At 40.8% G+C, this 26850-nt stretch overlaps 1 protein-coding gene across 1 annotated transcript in view; it reads right to left on the bottom strand.

Moving 5' to 3' along the window:
• Positions 1–2444: 2444 nt before the first annotated feature.
• The window catches only part of UST (uronyl 2-sulfotransferase), a 329509-nt gene continuing 305103 nt past the window's right edge, over positions 2445–26850 (bottom strand). The window contains exon 8 of the mRNA XM_024248956.3: positions 2445–5588. Within this exon, the coding sequence (XP_024104724.1) occupies positions 5305–5588 (284 nt within the window). The 3' untranslated portion in view covers positions 2445–5304. The remainder of the gene's footprint in view (positions 5589–26850) is intronic.

The raw sequence follows: 26850 nt of genomic DNA, 5'->3' as shown, positions 1-26850 counted from the left end.
CTTGTCTGTAAAATGAGGGAATGGACCAGATGACTGGTCCAGAGCCCCAATGCAACTACAGGAATCTGTACATTGAGGCTTGCTTCTCTCCTAGTAGGAATTCAGTTCCTCTGCCCTAACTTTTCTGCTATAGTCTGGGTGTTATGGGCTGAATTGTGTGTCCCCCACAAATCCATATATGAAAGTCTTAACCAAGTATCTCAGAATGTGACCATTTTTGGAAATAGGATCTGTATTAGTCTGTTTTCACACTGCTAATAAAGACATACCCAAGACTGGATAATCAATAAGGGAAAGAGGTTTGATTGACTCACTGTTCAGCATGGTTGGAGAAGCCTCAGGAAACTTACAATCATGGCAGAAGGGGAAGCAAACATGTCCTTCTTCACATGGTGGCAGCAGCAAGAAGTGCCCAGCAAAAGGGGAAAAGCCCCTTATAAAACCATCAGATCTCATGCGAACTCACTATCACGAGAACAACTGCATGGGGGTAACCACTCCCATGATTCAATTACCCTTCACCGGGTCCCTTTCACGACATGTGGGGATTATGGGAACTACAATTCAATATGAGATTTGGGTGGGGATACAGCCAAACCATATTATGGTCTTAAACGAAGTCATTAAGTTAAAATGAGGTCATTAGAGTGAGCCGTAATCCAATATGATTGCGGTCCTTAGAAGAAGAGATCAAGACACAGACAAGCACGGGGGAAGGACACGGGAGGACACAGGGATAAGGTGCCCTCTGGAAGCCCAGGAGAGAGGCCTCAGGAGGAACCAACCCTGCCAGCACTTCAATCTTGGACTTCCAGCCTCCAGAACTATGAGACAATACATTTCTGTTGTTTAAGGCAACCAGTCCGTAGTACTTTGTTAACGGTAGGCCTAGCCGACTAACACCACATGATATCACAATGAATGTGCTGGGCTGTGAAAGAAGTTCTGTGTGTTTTTCTTAACAGACTTGGATTTTTGGTTTTAGCCTAAAAAAGACTTTTCTATAGCAGCATATTTAAAACATTATGTTTGTTTATTTTTTACAGGTTTCTTTATCATCTGATGTGAAATAAGCCATGTTAGTAAAATAACTCCTCTTTATCTTTACTCAAAGGGGATTTCACAATTTTGACCCAGAGGGCTATTTTTCTTAATAGCTATGGATTGTCATCCTGCTATTTTTTTTTTTTTTCTTTTTTTGATGGAGTCTCACTCTGTCACCTAAGCTGGAGTACAGTGGCATGATCTCGGCTCACTGCAACCTCTGCCTTCCGGGTTCAAGTGATTCTCCTGCCTCAGCCTACTGAGTGGCTGGGACTACAGGCACGCGCCACCACACCCAGCTAATATTTTGTATTTTTAGTAGAGACGGGGTTTCACTGTGTTAGCCAGGACGGTCTCAATCTCTGGACTTCGTGATCCGCATGCCTCGGCCTCCCAAAGTGCTGAGATTACAGGCATAAGCCACCGTGCTCAGCTGTCATCCTGCCTTTTAAGAAATACTGTCATTATCTATAAAATTCATTTAAGGCCAAACAGCTCATTGGATAAACCCGCAGGTGATGGCACATGTATAAAGAACTTCAGACCACACAAGCAACCCCAGATATGGCACGGTCCAGTTTTTCTTTAGTACTTTTGGCTCTAAAGTTGATTGAGTCAAACATCATTTGATTGAGTTACAGAAGGACAAACAAAATGATGAAGAAAGGTCACCACTTATCACCTGCTGTTTAAGATTCTCATATTCTTACTTGAAATAAAGCATGCCATTACCAAAGTGGATTTTTCTTTCCTTTAGTATCAGCATTCTGATTCTTTTATACAATAGTCACATATAATTGGAATGTAGCATCAGATACGCAGGAAGCACAGTTTGTTTCTCTTTGTAAGCTCCATTTGACCACAGCAGTGAAATTTCCCAAGAACGGTGTTTCAGGATCAAGACTGCTCACTTGAGAGCTTAGAGTGGTCCAGGTTTTGAGGTGCTACGTGTCTGAGAAACAGATCATTGTAGACACTGAGAATTGGGGCACATCCTTCCTTTCCTACCTGACGGTAGACATGCCCTGTAGATGCTGGATAACAGAGACAGATGATTCAGATGTAGCACCCCGACACGAAACCAACCATGGAAATACTGATAAAATCAGCTGTTTAGTTTTTAAAATATGCAACAACATGAGTAAATGACTAGTTCATTTTATCAGCCCCCTTTTTTTTTGCTGTCATATAATTACAAGAATGAAAATTGATACACTTTTTAAAATACAGCTTTTCAAAATCCTATCTTGAGGAAAAAAAGCTTGGCCAATTAAGAAGGCTGAGGGGAGGAACTGCAGGCACTTTTATTTCCAGCTGTCAACAGGATGGAAAAAAATATGTCAACTTATTTATATTTATTTATTTATATGGGTGATGAATAAGTTAAGGAACGCTTCATCTCAAACACAGATTGCTTTTATTTTAGCTAAGTTAATGCTTCAGTTCCATATATATTTTTTAATTTCCATCAATGTCAAACACCATTTTTTTCTTTCTTCTTAAAAAAAAAAAAAAGATTTACAAGCACTTTTACGGCACTCAAGAAAGTAGGCTGAAGGTTCATAATAATAATTTTCCTTTTAAAAAACATCCATCAGACCAAAATAAAATCATTTTAATTAACTCCTTCCTGAGTAACTAAAACCTTGGAATGTGCTGAAAGGTTATAATAAATAAGACAGTCAAAGATCAACTAGCTTAAAAGGTATTTTTTTAAATTAAACTATGTAAAATGTACAATATGTTTCATGAAGTACAAACTGTTGGGCCCAGGGCCAAAAAAAATGTTGTCATGTTTGCCAAATAAACTGAAGTACCTTGACTTTTAGGACCTAGAGGGTGTTGGCTGGGACAAAATAACATTAAGGCCCTGTAAGTAAAACCGTCAGCATCTTTTGTTGTGAACTTATAATGATCACTGCTGAAAATAAATGCCTTTGAACACACAGGTAAAAGTACCCACATAAACTTGCAGTAAGAGGATGAATGTTTTTGAATGACCAATTGTCCCAATGTTCTGACAAGAGCAGAGAAAACACAGCCAACTCAACTTTATTTTCAGATTGCGAGATTGCACAGTGTGTAAACTAATCATCATTCTTTATATGGAATTTCATAGAAATGACTCACAGGGTACCAGGCAGCAGTTCTTGTACTGGTTTTGAATATGATAGCTGTTCTCCAGGTTGCTTTTGAAAGTATGCCTAATGGTAGGGCCCTGGTCTCTCTGAACAGGACAAAGGATATTTCCTCCTCTAAGAACATTTCCCTTACTCACTTCTCTGCCCCCATCCTCTGAGGCAGAAAGAAGGCCCATGAGTGGCCAAGTGCTGGACTCTGTGCCTCTGCGGTCCCTGCCTTCCCTGGACTTCTGTGGGCTGGAGGCTTCTTAACACACGTCTCATGATAAAGTAGCTTCAGTGCTCACTCGGCAGGTTCCAAATGACTTGCTTTATATCTTGGCTACAGTCCAATTTTAGTGAAGGCAGAAAAAATTCTAGAGAGATTTTGTTGTTTATGAAAAGTAGAAAATGTGTAGCTTGTGTAAAGTCAGAGTCTTATTTACTATTAACTACTCCCAACTCACACATTTGCTAGGGCTGGCTCTAGGGGACAAATACGAAATAGACAAAATTTGTTGCAAGTATCCTTCCTGCTGCCACCACTGAACCTCGGCTTCTCAGCTAGCTGTTTATCGTCTCCCCAGGAGAACGTGTACTTTCAGCATTTTTTTAAGGTGAAGATATTTCAGAACTCAAAGCAACAGATTTCTAATGACTGAACCAAGGCATCATTGATAGGTGGCAGGGGAGGGGCAGTGGGAGGTGGAAAGAAGATATACCTTAGGACAGTGAGACTGCCCAACATCTACTCACATCACATTGGAGGCAGCCACTTACTTACAAAGCTGGCCAAGCAGTCGCTGTCCCAGAAGCTCTTGCTGTTTCTCTTTTTGATGTCTCAAGTAAGAGTTCTCAGGAGCACACAGGTTCCATAAGAAATGGGACTCTACCTGCACAGACTCAGGTAGTTCTCGGGTAGCTCTGCCACCTGCACAGAACTCAGGACCCCATTTTACCTCTTAGGGCACTAGAAGTTACAATAGTACCTAGTACCAGGTCCTGTAGGACCCAACTTGGCCAGGAGTGTGTTTGATAGATTACACGCCATCTGTGGTCAGGCTCAGAACTTCTGCTGTAGGAGTCAAATGCCTGAGCTAAATTGGTTCCTAGAACTTCCATTAAAGCAGTGTTGGGAGAAGATGTTTCATATTGGGTGCAAAAGACACAGCCATGCCCTTTCCCTGATGCCACATGACCTTCAGATTTATCTGTCTTGTCTACATTCTTCCTTACACAGCAAACAAATTATTTTCCCTGCTAGACTACTTTGATATCTGTCAGCATGGTTCTTTGAAATGGAATGTCTCAATGGAGCTGGCCATGCACTTTGACTGTGAAAGGTACTCCAGGCTGTGGATTGGTTGGGGACATGGCACAAGCTGACTTGCTCTTTCAGAGATAATTACACTGCTCTTGGTGAAAGTGCCCCCTGAGAAGGACCAGAGGCAGAACTCTACCCATGCGGGTAGAAACCACTTACCCATGGAGATCCTCCTCCTTTAAAAAAAAAAATTAATTGAGACAGAGTCTCAATCTGTCACCCAGGCTGGAGTGCAGTGGTGTGATCACAGCTCACTGCAACCTCAAACTCCTGGGCTCAAGTGATCCTCCCACCTCAGCCTCGGATTATAGGCTCGAGCCATGGCACCTGGCTCCATCCTCCCTTTTGATGTCCTAATCTGTCTTACCTTCTCTTAGATCCTTCAAGAGGAGATACCCTGGTCTCTGAAGTGGTTTTGTATTTCCACTGAAATATACAAGTCTGGATGTCTCCTACCATTGAGGTAATATTTTTATAAGTCATTTTACAAATGATAAGTTATTAGGCTAGGGGCTATATTTCTCCCCCTTTTCCCATGATATGGGGTGGGGGAAAAGCTGTTTTATGACAAGATGCCTTGGGATGGAGCCATCTAGTGTACCCGGGAAAGACCCAAAGAGCCAAGAGAAAACACAGAATAAAATTAAACAAATAAAACCCGCAAAACCGGGCATCTCCCAATGACCCCAACATGTGGGAATGTTTTGTTCTTTTTAATGCACCCAAGCATTAATTTAGTCCCTTAAGGATTTTACTTCCCCAAACAAAGAACTTTCTGGAAAAGGGAGATAAAGCCATAGAGGCAACACAGTCACATCACCTCTTATAAATATCTTCCAGCCACTTTTCATCATCCTGTTCTTCATCGTCGATTGGCTCCTCGGTTTCCAGTGGAGTTGGGATAAAGAAGTGTGGCCTCAGGGGGGGCTTGCTGACGTGAGACTTAAGTCCAAACTTGCGCTTCAGCAGGTGGAACTGCTCTTTGACGTAGTGGTAAAACTCGTACTCATATCTCATCCGCTGGTAGAGGATCTGCACAGCCTCAGGAGAGGGGACAGTCTTCTTCACCGTCACAGTCATGTTTCCAAGCTTCCTGTGCTCTGGAAGAGAACCGGGGTCGCACATGAGCCATCATTTGCAGTAGCTTAGAAGGGATCCCGGCGAGGACCCACATTACCTGTACGACTCTGGTAGCACCTAAGGAAGCAACTGCATATCCAAGTATTAGAAGGGAAGAAGGGTTCCTGACAATATTTGGAGAGACTTACCAACTCTAGGTGTTAATGTCAACATGAGTTGACGAAGCACAAGCTATCTAATTTCCTTTCATCGAATGTGAACCATGCGATTGGACCAAATTCAATTGTTAACTCTGAGTTCTACATTCTTTTGAACAACAGAATCTATCCATTTTCCCTCTTTTATTTCTTGATACACCAGAAAAGGGCTTTACCCTCAGAAGGAGGCATGGAAGAGCTGTCTAACCACTTTCTAATAATCTTGTTTTGTAAGCTTTAAAATATTGACATAAAGTTTAATTTGATACAAAATCCATTTCCATTTTACTATTTCAACAATGCATTTGTCCAGAAAAGGAAAGGAAGGGCTGCCAGATTTCTTAAGTATAATTTACAAATTTTTACAATTTATTTTTATTTTTTTGTAGAGACAGGTTCTCACTATGTTGCCCAGGCTGGTCTCGGCATCAAGAGATCCTTCTGCCTTGGCATCCCAAAGTGCTGGGATTATGGCACGAGCCACTGCACCCAGTTCTAAATATAATTTTAACTCTTCTAAATTTTAAATTTTTTATTGTGGTAAAATATATATAACTAAAATATGCTTAATTTTATACTAATGCTTAATAACAAAATATACTTTATATTCATTGCTGAATAGCATGAAAATGTTATATATAGAGTGTACAATTTTAACTATTTTTAAGTGTACACTTCAGTGGCATTAATTATATTTACAGTGTTGTGCAACCATCACCACTGTTTTAAAAATCCTTTCATCAGTCTATACAAAAACTTGATATCCATTAAACAATAACTCCCAATTCCTTTCCTTTCTTTACCCCACCCTACTTACCCCATCGATTAGATAGAACCTCTAATCCATGTTCTATCTTTATGAAATTGCCTATTCTCAGTAACTTCATGTAGGTGGAATCATACAATATTTGTCCTTTTTTTGTCTAGCTTATTTCACTAAGCATGTTTTCAAGGTTCATCCATGTTGTAGCGTGTATCAGAACTTCATTCCTTTTTTTTTTTTTTTTGAGACGGAGTTTCGCTCTTGTTGCCCAGGCTGGAGTGCAATGGCGCGATCTTGGCTCACTGCAACCTCTACCTCCCGGGTTCAAGTGATTCTCCTGCCTTAGCCTCCTGAGTAGCTGAGATTACAGGCATGCGCCACCATGCCTGGCTAATTTTGTATTTTTAGTAGAGATGGGGTTTCTCCATGTTGGTCAGGCTGGTCTCGAACTCCCGACCTCAGGTGATCTGCCTGCCTCGGCCTCCCAAAGTGCTGGTATTACAGGTGTGAGCCACCATGCCTGGCCCAGAACTTCATTCCTTTTAAGGTTGAATAACATTCCATTGTATAGATAGAACGCAATTTGTTTATCCTTTCATCCTTGGAGAGACACTTGGGTTGTTTCCATCTTTTGCTTATTATAATGAATATTTGCATTCTAGTATCTGAGTCCCTGTTTCCATTTATTTTGGGTATATACCTAGGAGCAGAATTGCTGGGTCATGCGGTAATTCTAAGTTTAATGTTTTGAAGAACTGCCAAACTATTTTCCACAGTGTTTGCACCATTTTACATTCCTACCAGCAATGTGTGAAGGTTCCAATTTCTCCGAATTCTCTCCTACAATTGTTATTTTCCTCCCTTTTTAAAATTGTAGCCATCCCAGTAAGTGTGGAGTGGTATCTCACGGTGGTTTTGATTTGCATTTCCCTAATGACTCCTGTAGTGATGCTGATGCTAATGGTTTCCCTAATTTCTAATGACCTTTTCATGTGCTTTTTGACAAGCATGTGTCCCACAAATGCTGTTTGTTTGCATATCTTCTTTAGAGAAATGTCTATTCAAGTCCTTTGCCCATTTTTGAAGTGGGATTTTTTTTTTTTTTTTGCTTTTGTTTGTTTTTATTGTTGAGTTGAAGGAGTTATTTATATATTTTAGATAATCTGCACATATATCAGGTATATAATTTACAAATATTTTCTTCCATTCCATAGGCTGTCTTTTCACTCTATTGATAGTGTTCTTTGATGCATAAAAGTTTTTAATTTTAACGAAGACTATTTTATCCATTTTTCTCATATTGCCTGACTTTTGGTGTCATATTAAAAAAAATTGCCAAATCCAAGGTTGACACATAGTTTTTAATTGTAATGGAGACCATTTTATCTATTTTCTTCTTATTGCCTGTCTTTTGGTGTCATATTAAAGAAGCCATTGCCAAATCCAAGGTCATGAAGATTTGCCCTCACGTTTTCTTTTATAGTCTTGTTTTTGACTAAAATTTTTGTCACCACATTTGAATAGGTACATAATTTACTAAATATAGTTCCAAATGGCTATTTCCAAAATCAGACTCATCTGAAAGGACATAGACTTCCCAATTTTTAGGATATTTGAGATACCTTCTGAAGCCTCCAGTAGCAATTCTAAAGAAGGAATTTGAAAAATTCTCTATGTAGAGGCTAAGAAGGGTAGTGGGGGATTAGGGGACAGGTGGGGATGGTTCCTAGGTACAAAAAAATAGAAAAATGAATAAGATGTATTATTTGATAGCACAACAGGGTGACTATAGTCAATAATAATTTAATTGTACATTTAAAAATAACTAAAAGAGCCGGGTATGGTGGCTCATGCCTGTAATCCCAGCACTTTGGGAGGACGAGGCAGGTGGATCACGAGGTCAAGAGATCGAGACCATCCAGGCCAACATGGTGAAACCCCGTTGCTACTAAAAATACAAAAATTAGCTGGGCATGGTGGCGTGCACCTGTAGTCCCAGCTACTCGGGATCCTGAGGCAGGAGAACTGCCTGAACCCGGGAGGCAGAGGTTGCAGTGAGCTGAGATTGCGCCACTGCACTCCAGCCTGGCGACAGAGCGAGACTCTGTCTAAAATTAATAATAATAATAATAAAATAACTAAAAGAGCATAACTGGATTGTTTGTAACGCAAAGGATAAATGCTTGAGAGGATGGATACCCCATTCTCCATGATGAGATTATTATGCATTGCATGCCTGTATCAAAACATCTCATGTACCCCATTAGGTATTAATTAAAATAAAAAATAAATAAATTATCTGTGTGGTCAACAGCCTCATTGAATAAGGGTATTACTTTTAAAACTGACTCTTTTGAGAGTGCTTTGCCAGGCTGGGTCCTTTGCACAGGGGAGCCTAGATCCTTGTAAATACATGATAACATGGTCTTCATTAAAAATTAAAAACATAACACACATTGAACACTCTAGAATTTCTGTTAAATAACTTGGCATAGACTCTTCTGAAATGGGTTCCTAATAGAACATTTTATAATATCTGTCTTCTCTGAAGATATGCACTCTAGCTAATCTGGGGCGGGGCATTGTTCACCGGTCTTAGGTGTTCCTTTTTGTTTTTCAAAACAGAGTTAAAAAATCTTATGAAAGACCGACAAGAAGTAAAGAGTTTTAAGTCAAACATTGAGAGGCAGAGGAAAAATAATTCTCTCATTGAAAGCCTCCTTCAATCCGTTCCTCTTAGGGCACTACACATTGTGTAGGGTTTTGTTATCTGAAACACAAAAAAGTAAGACTCCTGTAATTTAAAATAAATTCATTACTTAAATTATTTGGCCCAACCTGGCAAAGGATCCAAGGGGATAAGCAAAGGGGAGCCTAGATCCTTGTAAAGAAGTAATTTGGAAATCTGTTCTATTTCACAGCCTCTAAGCTCTTTGTCGTAAGGTTGAAACAGTAATTTCCTAAAAACAATGGACAGCAAGTATAATCATATAAATACCCTGACTAGAAAACTATCTGAGAAATACCAATCACATTTTTAACCTAGAGCAAGGTAACTTTCTATACTAGTCTTCAATCACTTGCAAAATGTTGGTCTATATAATGAATTGAGTTGACTTGCTATACAAGTGGTTATTAATTTCAGGCCAGAAAAACTTTGGGAATATTCTTTAAAAGTTACAGCATAATGGGTTTATACGTTTCTATATTTGATTATGATTAGGTGACTGGGTCAACTGCCATAAGGCTACTCCTAGTTCATGACAATAAAACTCTCTTACCTGAATGCCTTCCTCTATGGCTAGGATGGGGGAGTTGGTGGATGGGCAGAGCAGGTAAATAACTCTGTCAAAAGTGACATTATATCCTTCCGAATAGACATTTCTCAAAATAAGACATGCAAATGGCCAAGAGGTATATGAAAAAACTCAACATTGCTAATCATCAAGGAAATGCAAATCAAAATCACAATGAGCTATCATCTTACTCCAGTTAGAATGGCTATTATTAAAAAGGCAATAAATAACAGATGCTGGTGAGGATGTGGAGAAAAGGGAACTCTTATACACTGTTGGTGGGAATGCCAATTAGAACAGCCACTATGGTAAACAGTATGGAGAGTTCTCAAAAAACTAAAAATAGGACTACCATGATCCAGTAACCCTTCTACTATGTATCTATCCAAAGGAAATGAAATCAATATATCAAAGGGATACCTGCACTTGCATGCTCACGTGTTTACTGTAGTAATATTCGCAATGGTAAAGATATGGAATCAACCTGTGTCCATCAATGAATGAATGAAGAAAATGTGGTATTATACACAATGGAATACTATTTGGCCATAAAAAAGAAAGAAATCATGTCATTTGCATCAACATGGATGGAACTGGAGGTCATCATGTTAAATGAAATAATCCAGGCACAGAAAGACAAAGATCATGTATTTTCACTCATATATGGGAGCTAAAGAAGTTGACCACATGCAGGGAGTAGGATGATAGATACCAGAGGCTGGGTAGGGTGTCTGGGTGGGAGAGGGGGCTGAAGAGAGGTTGGTTAATGGGTACAAATGTACAGTTAGATAGAAGGTGTAAGTTCTCATGCTCCACAGCAGAGTAGGGTGACTGTAGTTAGCAACGATGTATTGTATATTTCAAAGTAGCTAGAAAAAAAACTTGAAATGTTCCTAACACATAGAAATGATAAATACTCAAGGTGATGGATACCCTAAACACCCTGATTTGATCATTGCACGTTCTATGCATGGAAAAAAATATCATACATACCCCATAAATATGTAAAATATTATATATCAATAAAATGTGATATCGTGTCCTTCAAGTACAAGTGAAAAGAACCAGGGCATATTTGCATGATTAGTTAACTGATATGGCACGAGATGGTGACAGTCCTGGCTGAGCCTAATGCTTTGTGGTATATTTTTATAGTAACAGCTACAGTTAATGGGAACTAATGTGTAGCAAGCACTGAGCTAAGCACTTGTACACACAATCATACTTAATCCTCACAATAACCCCTTGATGGAAGAGCCATTTTACACATGAGGAAACTGAGGCCAAGACTATAACTCATTCAAGGTCATGCAGCCAGAAAGTGGCAGAGGTAGGAGGCTCCTCATGACAATCAGCTGCTGTGCTTTTGCTGTGTTGTTTCTTGGTGTGGACAGGTGAGCAGGCTATTACTGCTTCTCACACCTTTCTTCACAGTGTGGTAGAGCATAATGGTCAATGTCCAGGCCTAGAGCCTACTACTCCTCATGCTGACTGAGGCACCCAAACTTAACAACAGATCTCACAGGAAACTGGCAGGTGTTTTGGAGGGAATGGCTAATGGCTTTATAGTTTGGGAGGAGAAAAGGGCTGATTAAAAAAAAATTGGGCTCGATCATCTCTGGGTCCAATACTCACAGAGTCAGTGATGAAAACCACACCAACAACCACTATTTGGAGAGTTCCACCTGAGAGGTAAAACCGCGTCCTGGTGGTTTATTTAGCTGAAACTTGTAATTATGTGTTTCTAGTAGGAAACACTCTATCCCAGGCAGACATTGACCTAGGACTTACCATGTTCGGAAAACGACAGACTTCTGGTGATAACCAGCATCTAAAATGCCAGTGCACTCCATCGACTCTATGACTGGAAAGTACTGGCTGTTATGATTCCACTCAGAGCCCCCTACATTGACATATCTTATCCAACTTTTATACAGTAATGAGAGGTCTTTAATAAGATTGATATTTGATAAGATCCCAGGTAGCCTTTCCAACCAAATTTTAATTGCATGTCACCTTACCAGCCTGACAAAAATGCTTTGGCTATTTGATAGTGCCAGCCAGAACATGAGGAGGCTGAGCCCTATGTTTGCTAGAACACTCTACAGAGAGGACAGACTTTTAAAACAAGAGGGAAGGGGGACTTCTTCATGTTTGGCTACAAGGCAAGAGCTTTAAAAGATCCTTTCTTGAATAGTTAAGGATCCAGGGAGGGGGACCGCCAAAGATGGCAACTTGGTATGGTGATATTTCAAATTAAAGGCCACTGGAGACCAGTACATGCTGGATGAAGCTGTTCTCTGAAGTTCCCTTATCTACCTAGAAATTGGACCTGCCAAAGAGGAACAAAATTGCCTTCAGTCACCTCCCCTAAAATTTCATTAACCAGAGAAGATCAAAACTCATGTCACAGAGGAAGGGACTGAAGATTAAACACCACACTCAGAGCTCAGATGAACGTTGTCCCAAACTATTGCCTGTTCTTGGGTCCCCCATTCAGTTCCCAAAGAGGATTATTTACCTTCCATTGTCTGAGCATTGGGCCCATTCATTTCCCTTAAATATGATTTACTACTCTTCAAAATTGCCACATTTAACCTCCATTTCCCCTTTCCCTATGAAGAAAGGTATAGAAAAAGCTGGACCTCCCTGGGTTATGAGGTAACCACTCTCCTATGATTTTCTCCTGAGCAGCGTTTTATTTTTAAGAGGTAGGGTCTTGCTCTGTTGCCCAGGCTAGAGTGCAGTGGTGGCTCACTGCAGCCTCAAACTCCTGGGCTCAAGCAATCCTCCCCTCAACCTCCTGAGTAGTTGAGACTACAGGAGTGAGCTACCATGCTCAGTTTCATGCACATTAATAAATTTTATTCCTTTCTTTCCTGTTAATCTGCCTATTATAAGTTCATTTTCAAGTAAGCTTCAGAGGGTGGAGGAGAAGCTTTTCCTGTTACTCCTCCAATAACAACAGATTGTCATGTATATTTCAGTTACTTCAGTCTTCCTTACTCTTCTTAATCCCTCCCTAAATCCCCTGTCTAAACATGAGGGTCAGTATCAGCTGGTTCGGCAGATTCTTATGGGATCTAATGTTTCCCCAAGCTCTAGTTTTGCATTAATATCCAATTCCTGCTTCATTTATCTACCCACCCTGCCTCCTTGGAGTTTCCTTCTCTCCCTCATCCACCCCCTCTTCTTAATTGTCAACCTCTCCCTTTCAACTGGCTCCTTGCCATCAAAACTCACTTCCCTTCTTGAAAAAACCCTTGTCTCATGCACCCTCCCTCTTTCATCTTTTCTCTCTCCTCCCCATCACAGCCCAACTTCTTGAAGAGCTGTCTACATTTGTTATAACATTTTCAGCTTACGTACGTGACTGAACTCACCAAAGCCTGCTTTCTGTTCCTTCCGTACTCCATTCAGTTACTCTCGCTTCCTTGTTGGTAGCTCAGAGGGCACCTCTCAGCATGACCCCATCACACTGTGGGCCACACACTCCATTTTGAAGCCCTCTCCTCCCCCTGCATCTGCAACAGTGTTTTCCTGGCACCCTCACCTCTCTCTGATCACTCCCTTTCCATCTTCTCTACGCCCTCCTCTTTCCCAGCCTGTCTTATAAAGACCAGTCCTCCTCAGGCTCTGTTCCAGCCTCTTCCCTTCTCCCTGGTTACTCCCTGGGTGGCAGCATCCAACCCTCTACCCTTTAGTCCTCATAGCACTGTGGACAACAAAATGAACAGTTTATATAAACAATGACAGCTTTTTTGATCTTCGTTTTCCACAGAGTTGCCAAATTTAATAAGGTTAATGACATTGCCAGAGGGTTATGTCGCGGTCAGAAACAGGAGTGCTATTTTGTGCCAGGAGAAACAGAGACTCAGATTCAACCAATATTGATGGGGAACACCCATTATGAGTTTGGATCATCATATACATTATTTTATTTGATATTCTCAATAACCCTGTGAGGTGAATATCATGACCCCTCTTTTGCAGATGGAGAAATAGAAACTTACCCAAGATCACATAGCTGGCTAGTAAGTGAAAAAACGAATTTGAATCTGGGTCCCCATCTATGTTGAGATTTTTCCCTAACGGTAAGTACTGCACCATAACCAGGGCAGCTTTCATGAGCCTGTAGAAAACTATCACCTTCATATGGAAAGACCAGAGGTGGTTTGTCTTGTACAATAAGCAGAGAATTCTTAAAAATCTCATTTCAAAGACATATGGATGTGTGTCTTGCTGTACGATAATCGGTGCTATGGAAAAGTCATTCCATTGCTAAGTGTTCCACATTTTTGTAAAATGCCAGACTTTCCATCCAAACAAAACAAAGCTACATGGACTATGGAATCAGCCTCTCTCCAGATTGCCATAATAGCAGCTCTAGAGGAAGTTGTTAGGATTTTTTTTCAAACTGTTGTTATTTCAGCCACAAAACAATTATGCTTTAAAAATCTATACTTATTAGTAGCATTCCTTGGGAAGGGAAGAAGCCCTCGTTAGGTGAGCACATACTGTCGGATTAACCATGAAGAAGTGAAGACCTCACTCCATGAGCATTCTCTGATCCTAGCAGGAACTGAGAGTAACTTCAAGGGGCTCATGTCTCTTGTGCCCACTGATAAACATTTTAAAAGAAAGAGACGAATACAGAGCTCCTTCCTTTAAGGCAGGGTGGCAAAAAGGCAGCCCAAGATCGGACTGGCAGACAATGTGTTGTTTGGCCCGTGGGGTATTTTTTTTTTAGAAATGGATTCAGTTGTTGTAAGGCTTGGTCTATTTCACATGGAAAGCTGGATTTCTGGCTTTTCTCAAAGGGCGGCTACATTCTTCTGGAGCCAAGTGTGACTGCCCCCGTGAAAGAGGCCAGGGCTCTCCAGTTTGCCTCAGACCCTAAATGCCAGTTCATTCTTTTATGTTACCTGCCTGGCTGTTATAGAAAGTTGAGTTTTATGCTTCTGCTTTAAAGATTTTAAAATTCAGGCTTTCATAAACCTAGAGAGTAAGTGCTTCTCGTCAAAATCAAGGCTTCAATTAGGCCTCACTGGTGTGCCCAATATCATCTTCTTTCCCTCTTTCTGCAAAGATTTGTGGAATAACTATTCTGCACCATGCACAGGAATTGTTGCAGTGAATGGGGCATCATCATCATCATCACCATCATCATCATCATCATCATCATCAGTTGGCACTCTGAGAGCTTTCTCTGTGCCAAGTATTTTAAGATATCTAAACACACATTTAGTCCTTGTAAAACTCCCAGTGCTGTAGAGGTCTCTTATTATCACCATTTACAGCTTTGACATTGGAATTTAGAAGTTTGTCCAGGCTCACACAGCCGGTAAATGGTGAAGCCAGAAGTTGGGTGTGGGGAAGTCTGACTAATGAGTCCAGGTTCTTAACCCTCCACATTGCTGACGAATGGGTGGAGCTCACAGTCTAAGGGAGATGCCTGCTTACAAGGCTTGTCACCATGGGGGCAGAGAGGGCATCTCACTCTGATTCATTTGCTGGAGTCAACATTTCTTCTGTTTGGTCAGAAATCCTCACCAGGGAGACCAGGCTTAATGGGCTTATCTTAAATACTCTGCATGGAGTTGGGTCTTTCATACTTACTATAAGATCATGAGATTTGCTGTATGTGCTGTGTGTGCACGTCTGAGAGTATAGGTTCTGTGTGTGTTTTAATCAAGAGATGGAAAACTTTTAGGAGGCCTCTGAGGCACTATCCACCTCCTAAAAAATTTTCTCTAGATTTTGTTCTTAACATCTCCACCAGGTTTCATTTAGCTGTTCTTCCAAAGAGGCTTTTTATACTGACAGTGATCAGGACAAAAGTGATACCCCATTTATCTTTGTATTTCCACAGCTCAGCACCTGGGGAAACACAGTGCTCCTCTGTGCAGGCTTCTTGAGGGAACAAAAGAAACCATCAGAACGATGAGGGTGCTGTCAGATTCGAGGAAAGCTTGGCTGTGTCTGTGAGATGGAGACAGACAGCTGGGCACAAAGGCAGTATCTGAAGGAGTTTCACAAAAATTCCCAGGAGACCCACAAATGCTGGGTCCTTAGTGAGAAGCAGTCTACCCTCCCATCTGGCTGGGGTCTGTACATTTCAGTGTTTAACTTTGTGGTTTGGTTGCCTTTTGGGACCAATAGTGCTGGCAAGGCACATTTTTCTGCCTCTCTACTTTAATTCATCAATACTTTTTGGCAAAAAGAAGCTGTGGCTTCAGGATGTTTTTGATATTTTTTAAAAAAGTTTTTTCTTATTACCTTTAGGGATTGGTCAAATAATCCCCTTAGTTAATTTCATGATAATTACTGAAAATTTCCTCAAAATAACAACCTTTGACCTTTCTATTTAAAGAACACAATAGAGATTGTTTTTTCTTTATAGACATGTCCAATCAGCCACAGAGTCAGGGCCACAGGGGGATAGACTTCCAGGCTCTGCGCTGTCCCTGGGGAGGGAATGGCAGGGACACTACAGAGTAGTTACGGTCCTGAGTGGAGATTCTTCTAACAGCTGGCCCCCAATGACATAAAAATCTGTAGTTGGCCACCCAATGCTGGTAGAGAATAAAACCTGGCATGAGGCCAGTAGGGGGCTGCTTTCTGTATTATTAAAACTTTACGAATAGTAGTGGCCTGAACAGTGCAACTTCTCATGCAACTCCTGCGGAGAAGCACATCCCTCTCATTTTCATAGGGCTCTGTGGATTAATGCGCTTTCACATCGCCCCTCACTACCTTGCTCAATCTTCCCAGCAACCCATTTTACTTACAGATACCAAGGGCCCCAGAGGTCACAAGACCGGCTCAAGGCTGTACGGCCAGGATGTTTCAGTCCAAGGACTGGAAAGTGGACTTTCTGATTCTCAGCCTTGCACCTTTTTGCTACACCACAGGCTGTTAATTTCCAAATTGAGTGGAAATCTATAACCACCCACTTCTCCTTGCCCTGTGTGTATTCTGGCATTCAGGAAATCCGTTGAAAAGAAGGGCTTGAGTGTTCTAAGACGAGGGGAATGCTTTGGTAAGTCTGGGAGGATCTGGTGAAAAACTTGCCAGCCAGCAAAAATGTTTTCACACTGAGAGGGACTGTGTCTTTTTCATTTTTAGTTCCCCGGTGTCCAGCTCCATGCCTGGCACCTAACCACCCTCCATAAATGTTTGTTGATTTGAAACCTGTATTTTAAATCCATCTGCAAGACTGGATTAACCCAAAGGGCAACTTTCAGTGTTGACTATGCATACTTCACTTTTTAGCTAAATTCCTTCCTTAGTTGAGGGTCCTTCCTGAGCAAACTTTCCATTTCTGGAAATCGAATTTCTGGACGGTAGGCTGACAGAGAAGGTTTGGATCACAGGTTGTTCTGGAGAGGTAGTGGTATTTGCTTTTCTTAGCCACTCTGTTGAAGAACACTATGTTATGGTGACAGAACGCTTGCAGATACTTAGCCAAGCTTAAGACATGCCATGATAAGGAAGGTTCACCACAAACACAAATAGCTACGTAGAAGCCACCGTCTTGCAGCTAATGAATTTGTGCTGGGTGTGATATTTACCCCAGCCATTAACTGAAGATTCAAACACTGTTGGGTAAAAAGCATTTATTTGTGTGACCTGACTTTGCTGTATGAATGCTGGTCAGTTACTTAATTTGCCATCACTTTTGGTACTTTTTAATGATGTTTCTCCATTAGCAAAATGAAAGTGTTTTATTTAGAAGGAAAACATTCATTCAATCACATCCATTTGACCTACGTGCCAAGGACTTTGCTGTGGATACAACATGAACTGTGGCTCTTTGGTCAGTCTTGAACACTTCCTGGTGGAAGAACTTAGCCCAGGCTTTTGGGAGTATCCACAGAAAGCTGGTGTCTCAGGGAAAAGGCTGCAGGGGAAAAGTTCTACTGGGACCTTGGAAACACATCTTTGCCCGGCACCAGGCACACCCATCTGCATGAAATGCATATGTCAGTGGATTGCACACAGATTCTGGTTTGCCAACCCAGGGGCTCCTCCCAATGCCCTGCCAAACAAACACTGGAAACTTAACTTCTGGATGTGATGATAAATATCATTCACCAGTAACCTGTCTGCATGCAAGACTGGGCAGTGACAAGCACGATGTGCTTACTGCCCAAGATTTTGCTTTGATTTTGTTTTACTGCCCAAGATCTGAACATTTTTGCAAACATAGCAGCTTCTCTACCTCTGCTGCATTGACATTATGTTTGAACTGGTTCATAATCTTCAGTACTCCTAAAAGTCCCTTTAATGTAAATAAAAAGGAAATCACAGACCTGTTCCTGGGAGTCCCCCTTCCCACCTCTCTTCATCTGTCAAACATGCATAATGGAAAAACGATGTAGCTCTGGCTCTGGGCCAGAATAAACAATCTGGAAATACTGTATAAACCCAGCTGCTGCACCAGAGGACAGAGGCCTCGCTTTATGACCTCCAAGATGGTTAACCATATGCAAGATAACAAACGCTCACCACCAACTTGCAGTGTATTTTGATGCTGGGCTGGCTCTAGCACTGACCAGAGCCCTCTTCCCTTAATAATCTGCACTTGTTTTAACCTGCTCCAGCACAGATTATGTGCACCAAATGAATACTAGTTTAATAACAACCAAAAGAGGGGCCAAAGTTTACCACTGAAAAAAAATAAGCATGATCAAAAGACAGGTATCAATTCTACAGCTTCAGGGGAGCTGAGTGGTGATCAACCGAGAGGCCTTGCTGTTTTAAGAAGCGCCCTGTCTAAGAAACTGACTTACTCATCTCAGGTTAGATTACAGCCAGAGATTTCCAGCACATGGGGATAAAGCGCACTTTCTCAGGCAACAGGTGTGCCGAAAGTCACGGTCAAGTGGAGCACTCGGCAGTGGGAGAGGAAGTACCGTCGGTGTACTCCCCAGGGTTGGCAAACGCCTGCCACCTCCATTCCCATACAGCCCTGCACCACGCTGGCCGTTCCCAAAACTGTGTGAACATGATGCTCGTCACAGATAGAGTAAACTCATTTCCTGAATTACAGGGGAGGCCACACAGTTCAAAGAGATGAAATACAGCTGCACGGCCGCCGGACTCCCTAGGGCTGCCTCCAGCGGAAATGAATGTGTGTCACTGCGGCTCACAGCGATATGTGCTGGGCTGGCCGGGCCAGCGCTACATTTGCCACTCAGATATGATCGATGGCATGTTAAGACCACCTTCCTGGTGGTATGGCCATTAAGGGAGAAAAGAACAAAAAGCACTTCATGGCTGCCTTGGTGCTGAGGGTTGATAAAGTAAACAGAAAACTTTTGGGGTGTGTTTTGCAGTCTTTTATTCAGATCTGGAAATATAAATAATTAAAAATCATTTGAGATCACTTGGACCTTCAAGAGAATCTTTGATCTATGTAGCCAAGTAAAAGTTCATGATTTACTTTCTTGTATTTTAAAAATGCAGAAACCGCTAGGTTCCTTTGATGAAAGAGAATGAAGGGTTTCTAATGCACACACTTTGCTTGGATTTTTGGAAGCAGGAACACAGTAAAAGGAACCAGGAAGAGAAAGTATTGGCCTGTGTGGGGTAGGTCGCTGATGGCCCACCAAGACCAGGGCACTGGGCCCCTGTGGAATGGAAATCAGCCCGGAGGAGGAATGCATTTTCAGAAACATCACGGAGGCGGGTCCTAACCCCATGGAATTGGAGATGAGGGCAGCTCGTTGGACGGGCTTCTAGGTTATTGCCTGGGGGATCCAACTCCACACTACTTATGCTCAGAATCTGCTGAAATTGCTAGTGGGGGTGGGCGGTGGTAGTAGTTAGTTATTTTCTTGCCTGGATTCCTTTTGCTTAGTCATCAATGCTGTACTGAGCACCGACTAAGCTCAATGCTTGATTCCAGGAAATTAGAGAAATAAAATAAAAGCTAAAAACACAGGCTCTTTCTTCTAGAAGGAGTAAACAATAAAGGGAGAAGCAAATGTGCAATCCTTCCAACAACTTCCTGGGCAATCTGGAGATCTCTGTTTCACTGTGGATGGGAAGGATGCTCCTCACAGTGGGGCATCACAGGAGGGAGAGAAAGGGGGATCACAAAGAGGTGACGTTGATGACCACAGATGTCCACCTTTCGTGTCCTTCTGCAGAGCCAGGTGAACACCTTGCTGGACAAACTTAATGCGCAACAAATCACCGGAAGAGCTCGACACTTGTAGAGGTTTCGGTTCTGAGTTGCTGATCAGCATCCCAGCTTCTGTTGATGTGGGAGCCTCCCAACCTCACCCTCAGATCCTAATGCCTAGACTTGAACATGACAGGGCTGGAGGAGATGGCCAAGCTCAACTCCTCCTGGCCCAGACACACACACTGAGGGTAATGAGTCCTGGGGTGGCTTCAGTTCCCTCCACAACCGGCCCCCTAAGTCAGCCGCTCTGGCTTCCTGGCTTTCCCTGCCACCTGTATTTACTGAATGAACGGCAAGTTGCTCTGTTTCTTTTCTCCCCAAGTTCGGCATCATGGCCCAGACCATTGAAAAGCTGACATATTTGTTTGAAAGTATATGCTATGGTAAATATACATTTGTGTTTTCCTCAGCACAGTTTTTACCACTAAAATACTGGCTTATATAAGAGGATGGCAATAAAAGAAGGATTTATTTTCACAACAACCATGGAACCAAATATTTCTGTTTAAAAATATTTACTTCTAAAAAAAACTTATTGGAAGAATTACTATGTCTTTATCAACAAAGTATATCTCTTTCTTAAAATATACTTTTAATTTGATATAAGTATTGAGAAATGTGTTTTTCTTACTTTTGTTACTTTATTTGAAATCATATTATGAAGGCCAGAACCAGTGACTGATAAGGATATCCTGACCAAACCGGCTTTTCATCTGGATAAAGAAGATCAACAGAAATACTATTGCAGCAGCTCTAAATTCTTTTGTTATCTGACAATTTCATATGCTCTGCTTTTGCTTTATGGGCAGGATTCTTTTTCTCTACTCCTCATAGTCTGTATGGCATTTGCAGGCCTAGGGTACTTCTCTCTCTCCCTCTCTTACACACACACACACACACACACACACACACACACACACGCGCACACACACACACACACACACGCGCTCCTCCTTTGGCAGGGAGGAGGCCCTCTCCTGAAATCACACTTCATTACCTACATCTAGCCCTGATGATGTTAAAACCAGTTGCTGACACCATCACTCTGGGCACTCCACAGATGGTGATATGGCCACAGGAGAGTTCCTTGTCTCATTTTTTTCATGTTGGTCTATTATTTTTTTTTTCTCTGGGGTTTCATACAGATCAAGCTACCTATCTAGATCCACACAGGATCATCAGAAAGCCCTTGGGAAGTTTATAAGCTTTGAGCTTTAAACCTTAGTTCTCAGAGAAAAATAATTTACAACATAAACATTTATTTTCCTGATTGTGATGTACCCATATAAACATACTGTGTACATGTATACATGATGTGCAGATATATGTATATACGTACCTATATGTACATATACACATATGCAAATACATAGTAAAGTTTTTAGGAAACTTAGGAAAACAAGAGTATAAAATAACTTTTAATCAAGCCACAATTATTACTGTAGTGGTATATTTCCTTCTAGTCTTTTTCTTATTTATGCCTATTCATTGTAAAACACATCTGTGCCATATTGTTTATTTAGTTTTATCATCTTTAAAACTTAACTAACCATGACCATTTCTCCTATATCTTTAATTATTACCAATTACATTTTGCAATGTGTTTTTATATGCTCCATTTTATAGATGCCTTAAAGATCATATAACCATCTGCTACTGTTAGATGACTGGGTTTTCTGTTTCTATGACTCTCAATAATATGAGATGCACATCCTTGTTCATAAGTGATCATGTGCCTTTTTGCTTGTTTCCCTAAGATCAATGGCAGCTTTAGATATTGAGCAGTAAATTTTCTTCTTATAGCTGATAAGGTCTTCAATTCTGCCAACTCTAAGATACAACTTATCTTCTATTGTCAGAGATCCTGAAACTTTAAGACATCTACTTTATTGTTACATGAAATCAATCTATCACCTACCTTGCTAACGTTCCAAAATGCACAGGGTCTTTTGAAAATCCTGCATCTCTTGACTGTGAGAATGTAAAGGAGTACAGCAGTGCCCTTAATATGGGAGTATGGTTGCTCGTAAAACATTTAGTGCACTAGAAATTCTTAGCAAATTACACCACATGATGACTACAGTCATAGAGATGAAATCTTTTCTCATTTTTGGATTCTATGAACTGGGTACTCAGATAGGGCTATCACAGAACTTTGTTTTTTTTATAGTTAATTCAAAATGCATTTTCTTTAACAGAATATATCCTATTGCATTTTTTGTTTTAAGATTATATTAGTCACAATCATCAGCCTCAGTGAGTGAACCAATGGTGAGTCTCAAGAGCCAACAACCTGGATGTTCTCTCTGGAATGTTAAACATGGGGAAATTTTGATAAACCCTTGAAGGGCTGTGAATGAAGTAGCTGTTCATGGAGGCCGAACATGTAGATAAGTGAGATATTTAACCTTCTGTCCAGGCATTAAGAAGTTAGGTTAATAGGAGGTGCTACTCAAAATAACCATTCCCAAGTCAGGAAAGTGTGAAATGAAGTTCCAAGGATGCTGTCAATTCTACTGGGAGAGTTTACAATGTTACTTTAAAATTAAATGTACTTTATCTGAGCAACCTGTAGCCCACTGGTAGTACTCAGTCTTAGGGGAATGCAAATTAACAGCCCTACCTCTTCCTTCTCTCCCTATTAAAAATCAGATTTACAACTGCACACTAAATAAGATAGTGTGAATATCTAAAAACATCCAAATTGCTTTAACCAGGCAAAACTCTAAGAAAAAATGAGATGAAACTGCAACCTTCCCATTTGTATAGGAGGTCCATTTGTTTTGCTTAAGGAAAGTTTGAAATAGATAAGCTAATGTCAGTAGACACCAGGACCATGTGAGGGAAAAATCCCTGGGTATCATGGCTATGACTTTAAAGCAGGGGTAGGCCGGATGCGGTGGCTCATACCTGTAATCCCAGCACTTTGAGAGGCCAAGGCGGTGGATCACTTGAGGTCAGGAATTTGAGACCAGCTTGGCCAATATGGCAAAACCTTGTGTCCACTAAAAATACAAAAATTAGCCAGGCGTGGTGGTGTATGCCTGTAATCCCAGCCACTCGGGAGGCTGAGAATCGCTTGAACCCGGGAGGCAGAGGTTGCAGTTAGCTAAGATCACGCCACCGCACTGCAGTGATATAGCGAGACTCCATTTCAAAAAAAAAGAAAAGAAAAGCAGGGTTAAATGTTTGATATGGATACTGATATACTATAAAAATGTTATAGACATATTAAAACTTGCAAATGCAGTCTGGGAAAAAAATTAAAACATTTTAATTAAGTTCTTTCATTTTTCTGACATATGAGAGAAGAAAAAGAGAAGAGCACTGACATGCATTAGGTTTTAGGTCAACAACAGGCTATAAATGAAGGTAGTTGCGATGACTTCTTGAGCTGAACTTTCATGGCCAATGGCTGTGAGAAACTGCAGAAGCTTCTGATGTCAGATGGAAGAGAAGGGACTGATCGTCACGTTAGACTTTTGATGCAGCACAAGCATGAAATTGTGGTGCAATGCACCGACCATTAACCACCAGCCTTCCCCTTTGATAAGACATGGGTGGGAGTGATAAAGGGGAAATGAAAAAGAAACAATCAGCCAATGCTAGAAAGGCCATTACGTGAATTAGAAGCAGGCAAGAAAGAGGTGCTAGTGTTACTAAGAAACGTGCTTATAGGTATCATTAGGTTCCGTTAGGATTGGTTCACTTTGGAAACTGCATTAGAGACAGGTGGGAGAGGGGACAGGAGAAATGGTAACTTGAATGACATTCAAAGCATTCTTAAAAAGTGTGTTCAAAGAATGGAAAATCAAAAGATGTTTGAAAGAGAAAAGTCAACAAAAGGAAAAGTTGTAACCCATTCCATTTTGGTTGAGTTTTATTGGGGCGTGAAATGAAATTTCATGATGTTCTAAAAACAACAACTTCACTGCATAAAACTGAATAAGTGAACTGGCATTAAATCCATACCATATTTTTTAAAATCTCATTTTGATATAATAATAGTAACTGGTTAGTTAGGTCATAGTCCTCTTCCTCAAGTCATGCACAGTTAAAGAAATATTTCTAAAAATTTCTAATTGCTCCTACATTCTAGCAAAACCATACATTGACATGCTGGTTGATTTATGACTTTCTAGTAACCTTTACTCTCAAATGGCTTCTACCAAATGATTTATTTACTTGGTCTATGCTGAGGTAACCTCCTGGCTGGGCTGACTGCCGTCCTTTCAGCTCGAAATGTAAAGGATTGAGCCCCCTCACTAAGACATTTCTTGAGTTTCTGTGAGAGCTGTGGGTTCTCATGCAATAAACCGTGAGTCTTAGGTTCAATTTTGAAATGTCTCTCTTTCGGATTGCTTGAGCCGGGGAGGTCTAGGCTGTAGTGAGCTGTGACTGCACCACTGTACTCCAGTCTGGGCAACAGAGTGAGACCTTGTCCAAAACAAACAACAAACAAACAAACACCCAAAACAAACAAAAAATGTCTCTCCTTCCTCGTCGTTTCTCTTTGGAGAAAAAAGAAAATCTTGACAATTTCTGACCCACTGAACAATGTAAAGTGGCAAAGTTCCACACCTTTGCCAAAGGCTGCTAATTTCAAGCCTTTTTCTGGTCCACGGTGCTGCTTCACCTCACTCTTGTCTTTCCTGCCCAGTTTCCTCTCTTAGATTACAAACTTGATCTACTAAATGCCTCCCCCCCCCACCACAATAGCAGAGTTTTATAAGATCTGTATAAAGTCATTAGTTTTCCCATTAAGCATTGGTGTCCCCCAGCTCCAGCCTGTAAGATGCACACAGAATCTGGAATCACAGGAGATTGCTAAGACAATGCTAGGTGTCTGACACCTTTTAGCTATAAGTGCAAGATGATGTGGTTGAACATCAAAGGCTGTGGAACATGCAACCAGGAATCAGCATATCCTCACTGAAAACTTTTATACCATTTCTACCAAAAAAGATTAAATTCTAATTGAATGCTACTTACTCATCACTTCTTGAGTTTTACATGTGACGATAAAATGAAGGCCTACTGGTTACTGGTTGGCTGGAAGGGAAAGCAAGTGAAAGCTCTTTGGCTCTTCTTTGGGTAGATTTAATTCTACTGTACCCCCCTCCCTTTCTGAACATTTACAAAACCCTCAAGTACTTTTCTTTCCCTCCTCCATTTTTTTTTCCCCACGAGGTCCAAAGTCCCAGGGAGGGAGCTGCTGGGCATGGGGGGATGGGGTGAGAACAGGGTAGGGAACCATAGCTGCTCTCAAATTGTGCTGGTGTCTTGGACAGGGGTGACAGATGGTGGCAGGAGAGCCATTATTTCCACCCTGCCAAGCTCATGACAGCCATTTCACAGAGGTCACGGCCAGGCTCAGCCTGACAATATTTGTGCCAATGTTTCTAAGCTTCTGTGACCAGCTGTCCAGAAAGGCACTAGATATGAGCCCCAATTCTTGTACTTTTTGGCTGAGAGAATGCTTTGAAGGCTTTTCAACCATTAGGCTTCTGTGCATTCCCTGAGGTATTTAGACTCGGTGCTTCGATAAATTAGTGGTTGCAAATGAGCACATAATTCCTTATATCCACTTAGAATGTTTAGGAGATAATTAGTTCTCAATTTCATACAGCACCATCGGTTCACCTCCTGATCAGACAGATACATGAGTGGCTATTTTTTCGGAAGTATGGCAAACATAGTTGAAATCAGTTGACATCAGGTTATACCTTATAGAGCATATAGTAAATAAGTCATTTCCATAATTGTCATAGAAAAAACACACAACACATAAGTTTGGGTTTATAGCCACAAAGAGGAACATAGAAGATGGGAAAAATATGACCCTGAACATGAACATGGAATGTTTTCAAACTTATTGATATTCACAGTCTTTATTCATAGCATCTTGATGGTATTCATGAGTAACAAAGGGCTTTATGGAAATATCTGAAGGCCAATAATTCTTTTTAACAGACTAACAAGACCAAATTACTATTAAATTGATTTCAGTAGTTGGTAACCATACTTATTTCTGGTAGACTACATATTTCAATAAACAACTTTAAAAACAAATGTCACTGAATGTCAATTCACTATAAATTTAACAGTGAATATGTCATAAAATATTTATATCTAAACAACTAAAATAATAATAGGACCCTAAAAAGACTTTTAAAAAGTGTTCATTAATCAAGTTTTGTTCTATATGATAAATCATGTACTCTAAGAATTTTTAAACTCCAATAGATACTTGCTGTAACTAAACTGGAAAGGGTTCCCATTTTTGCTTTGCTATTTTAGAAAAATAAGCAGTATTCCCTGGATTGTTTGCTTTCTTAAATTCCACTCTCCGATTCATTAAAACCCTTATGAAAACCAAAGTTGTTGACATGACTGAAACAAATGGCTTTACTGTTAACCAGATTGAGTCTTTGCAAGCACTTTATTAAAGCGATGTTAATAATTCCAACTAGTAAAGTCTTCCCCCCCAGACAAAAAAATAAAACAAAGTGACATATCTAGAATATCAATGAACATCACCTCAACAGAACCACTAAGCTTTCCAGAAACACTGTGTTCTTGAGAATTCAGCAGAATAAAATTTCACAGAATCCTACTTTATTAGCTACCCCATCTCCCTCAGATAATCATGTTTTAGATTTTGCCCTTTTCAGAGAGAGAGAGAGAGAGACCAGTTAAGAGCTTAAGAGCACAGTGTTGCAAGTCACCTGGGCCTGGGTTGAGTGTTCAATCAGTTGAGTGCTGCTAACGACCAGCTCAGTGACATAGAAGCGTTATGAATCATCTCTAAGTTGGTGGATTCCTTATCTG

This window comes from Pongo abelii, chromosome 5 (assembly GCF_028885655.2).
Source record: "Pongo abelii isolate AG06213 chromosome 5, NHGRI_mPonAbe1-v2.0_pri, whole genome shotgun sequence".
NCBI lineage: Eukaryota > Metazoa > Chordata > Mammalia > Primates > Hominidae > Pongo > Pongo abelii.
Note: the sequence above shows the minus strand (reverse complement) of the source record. Positions and strands in the feature narration are given on the sequence as shown.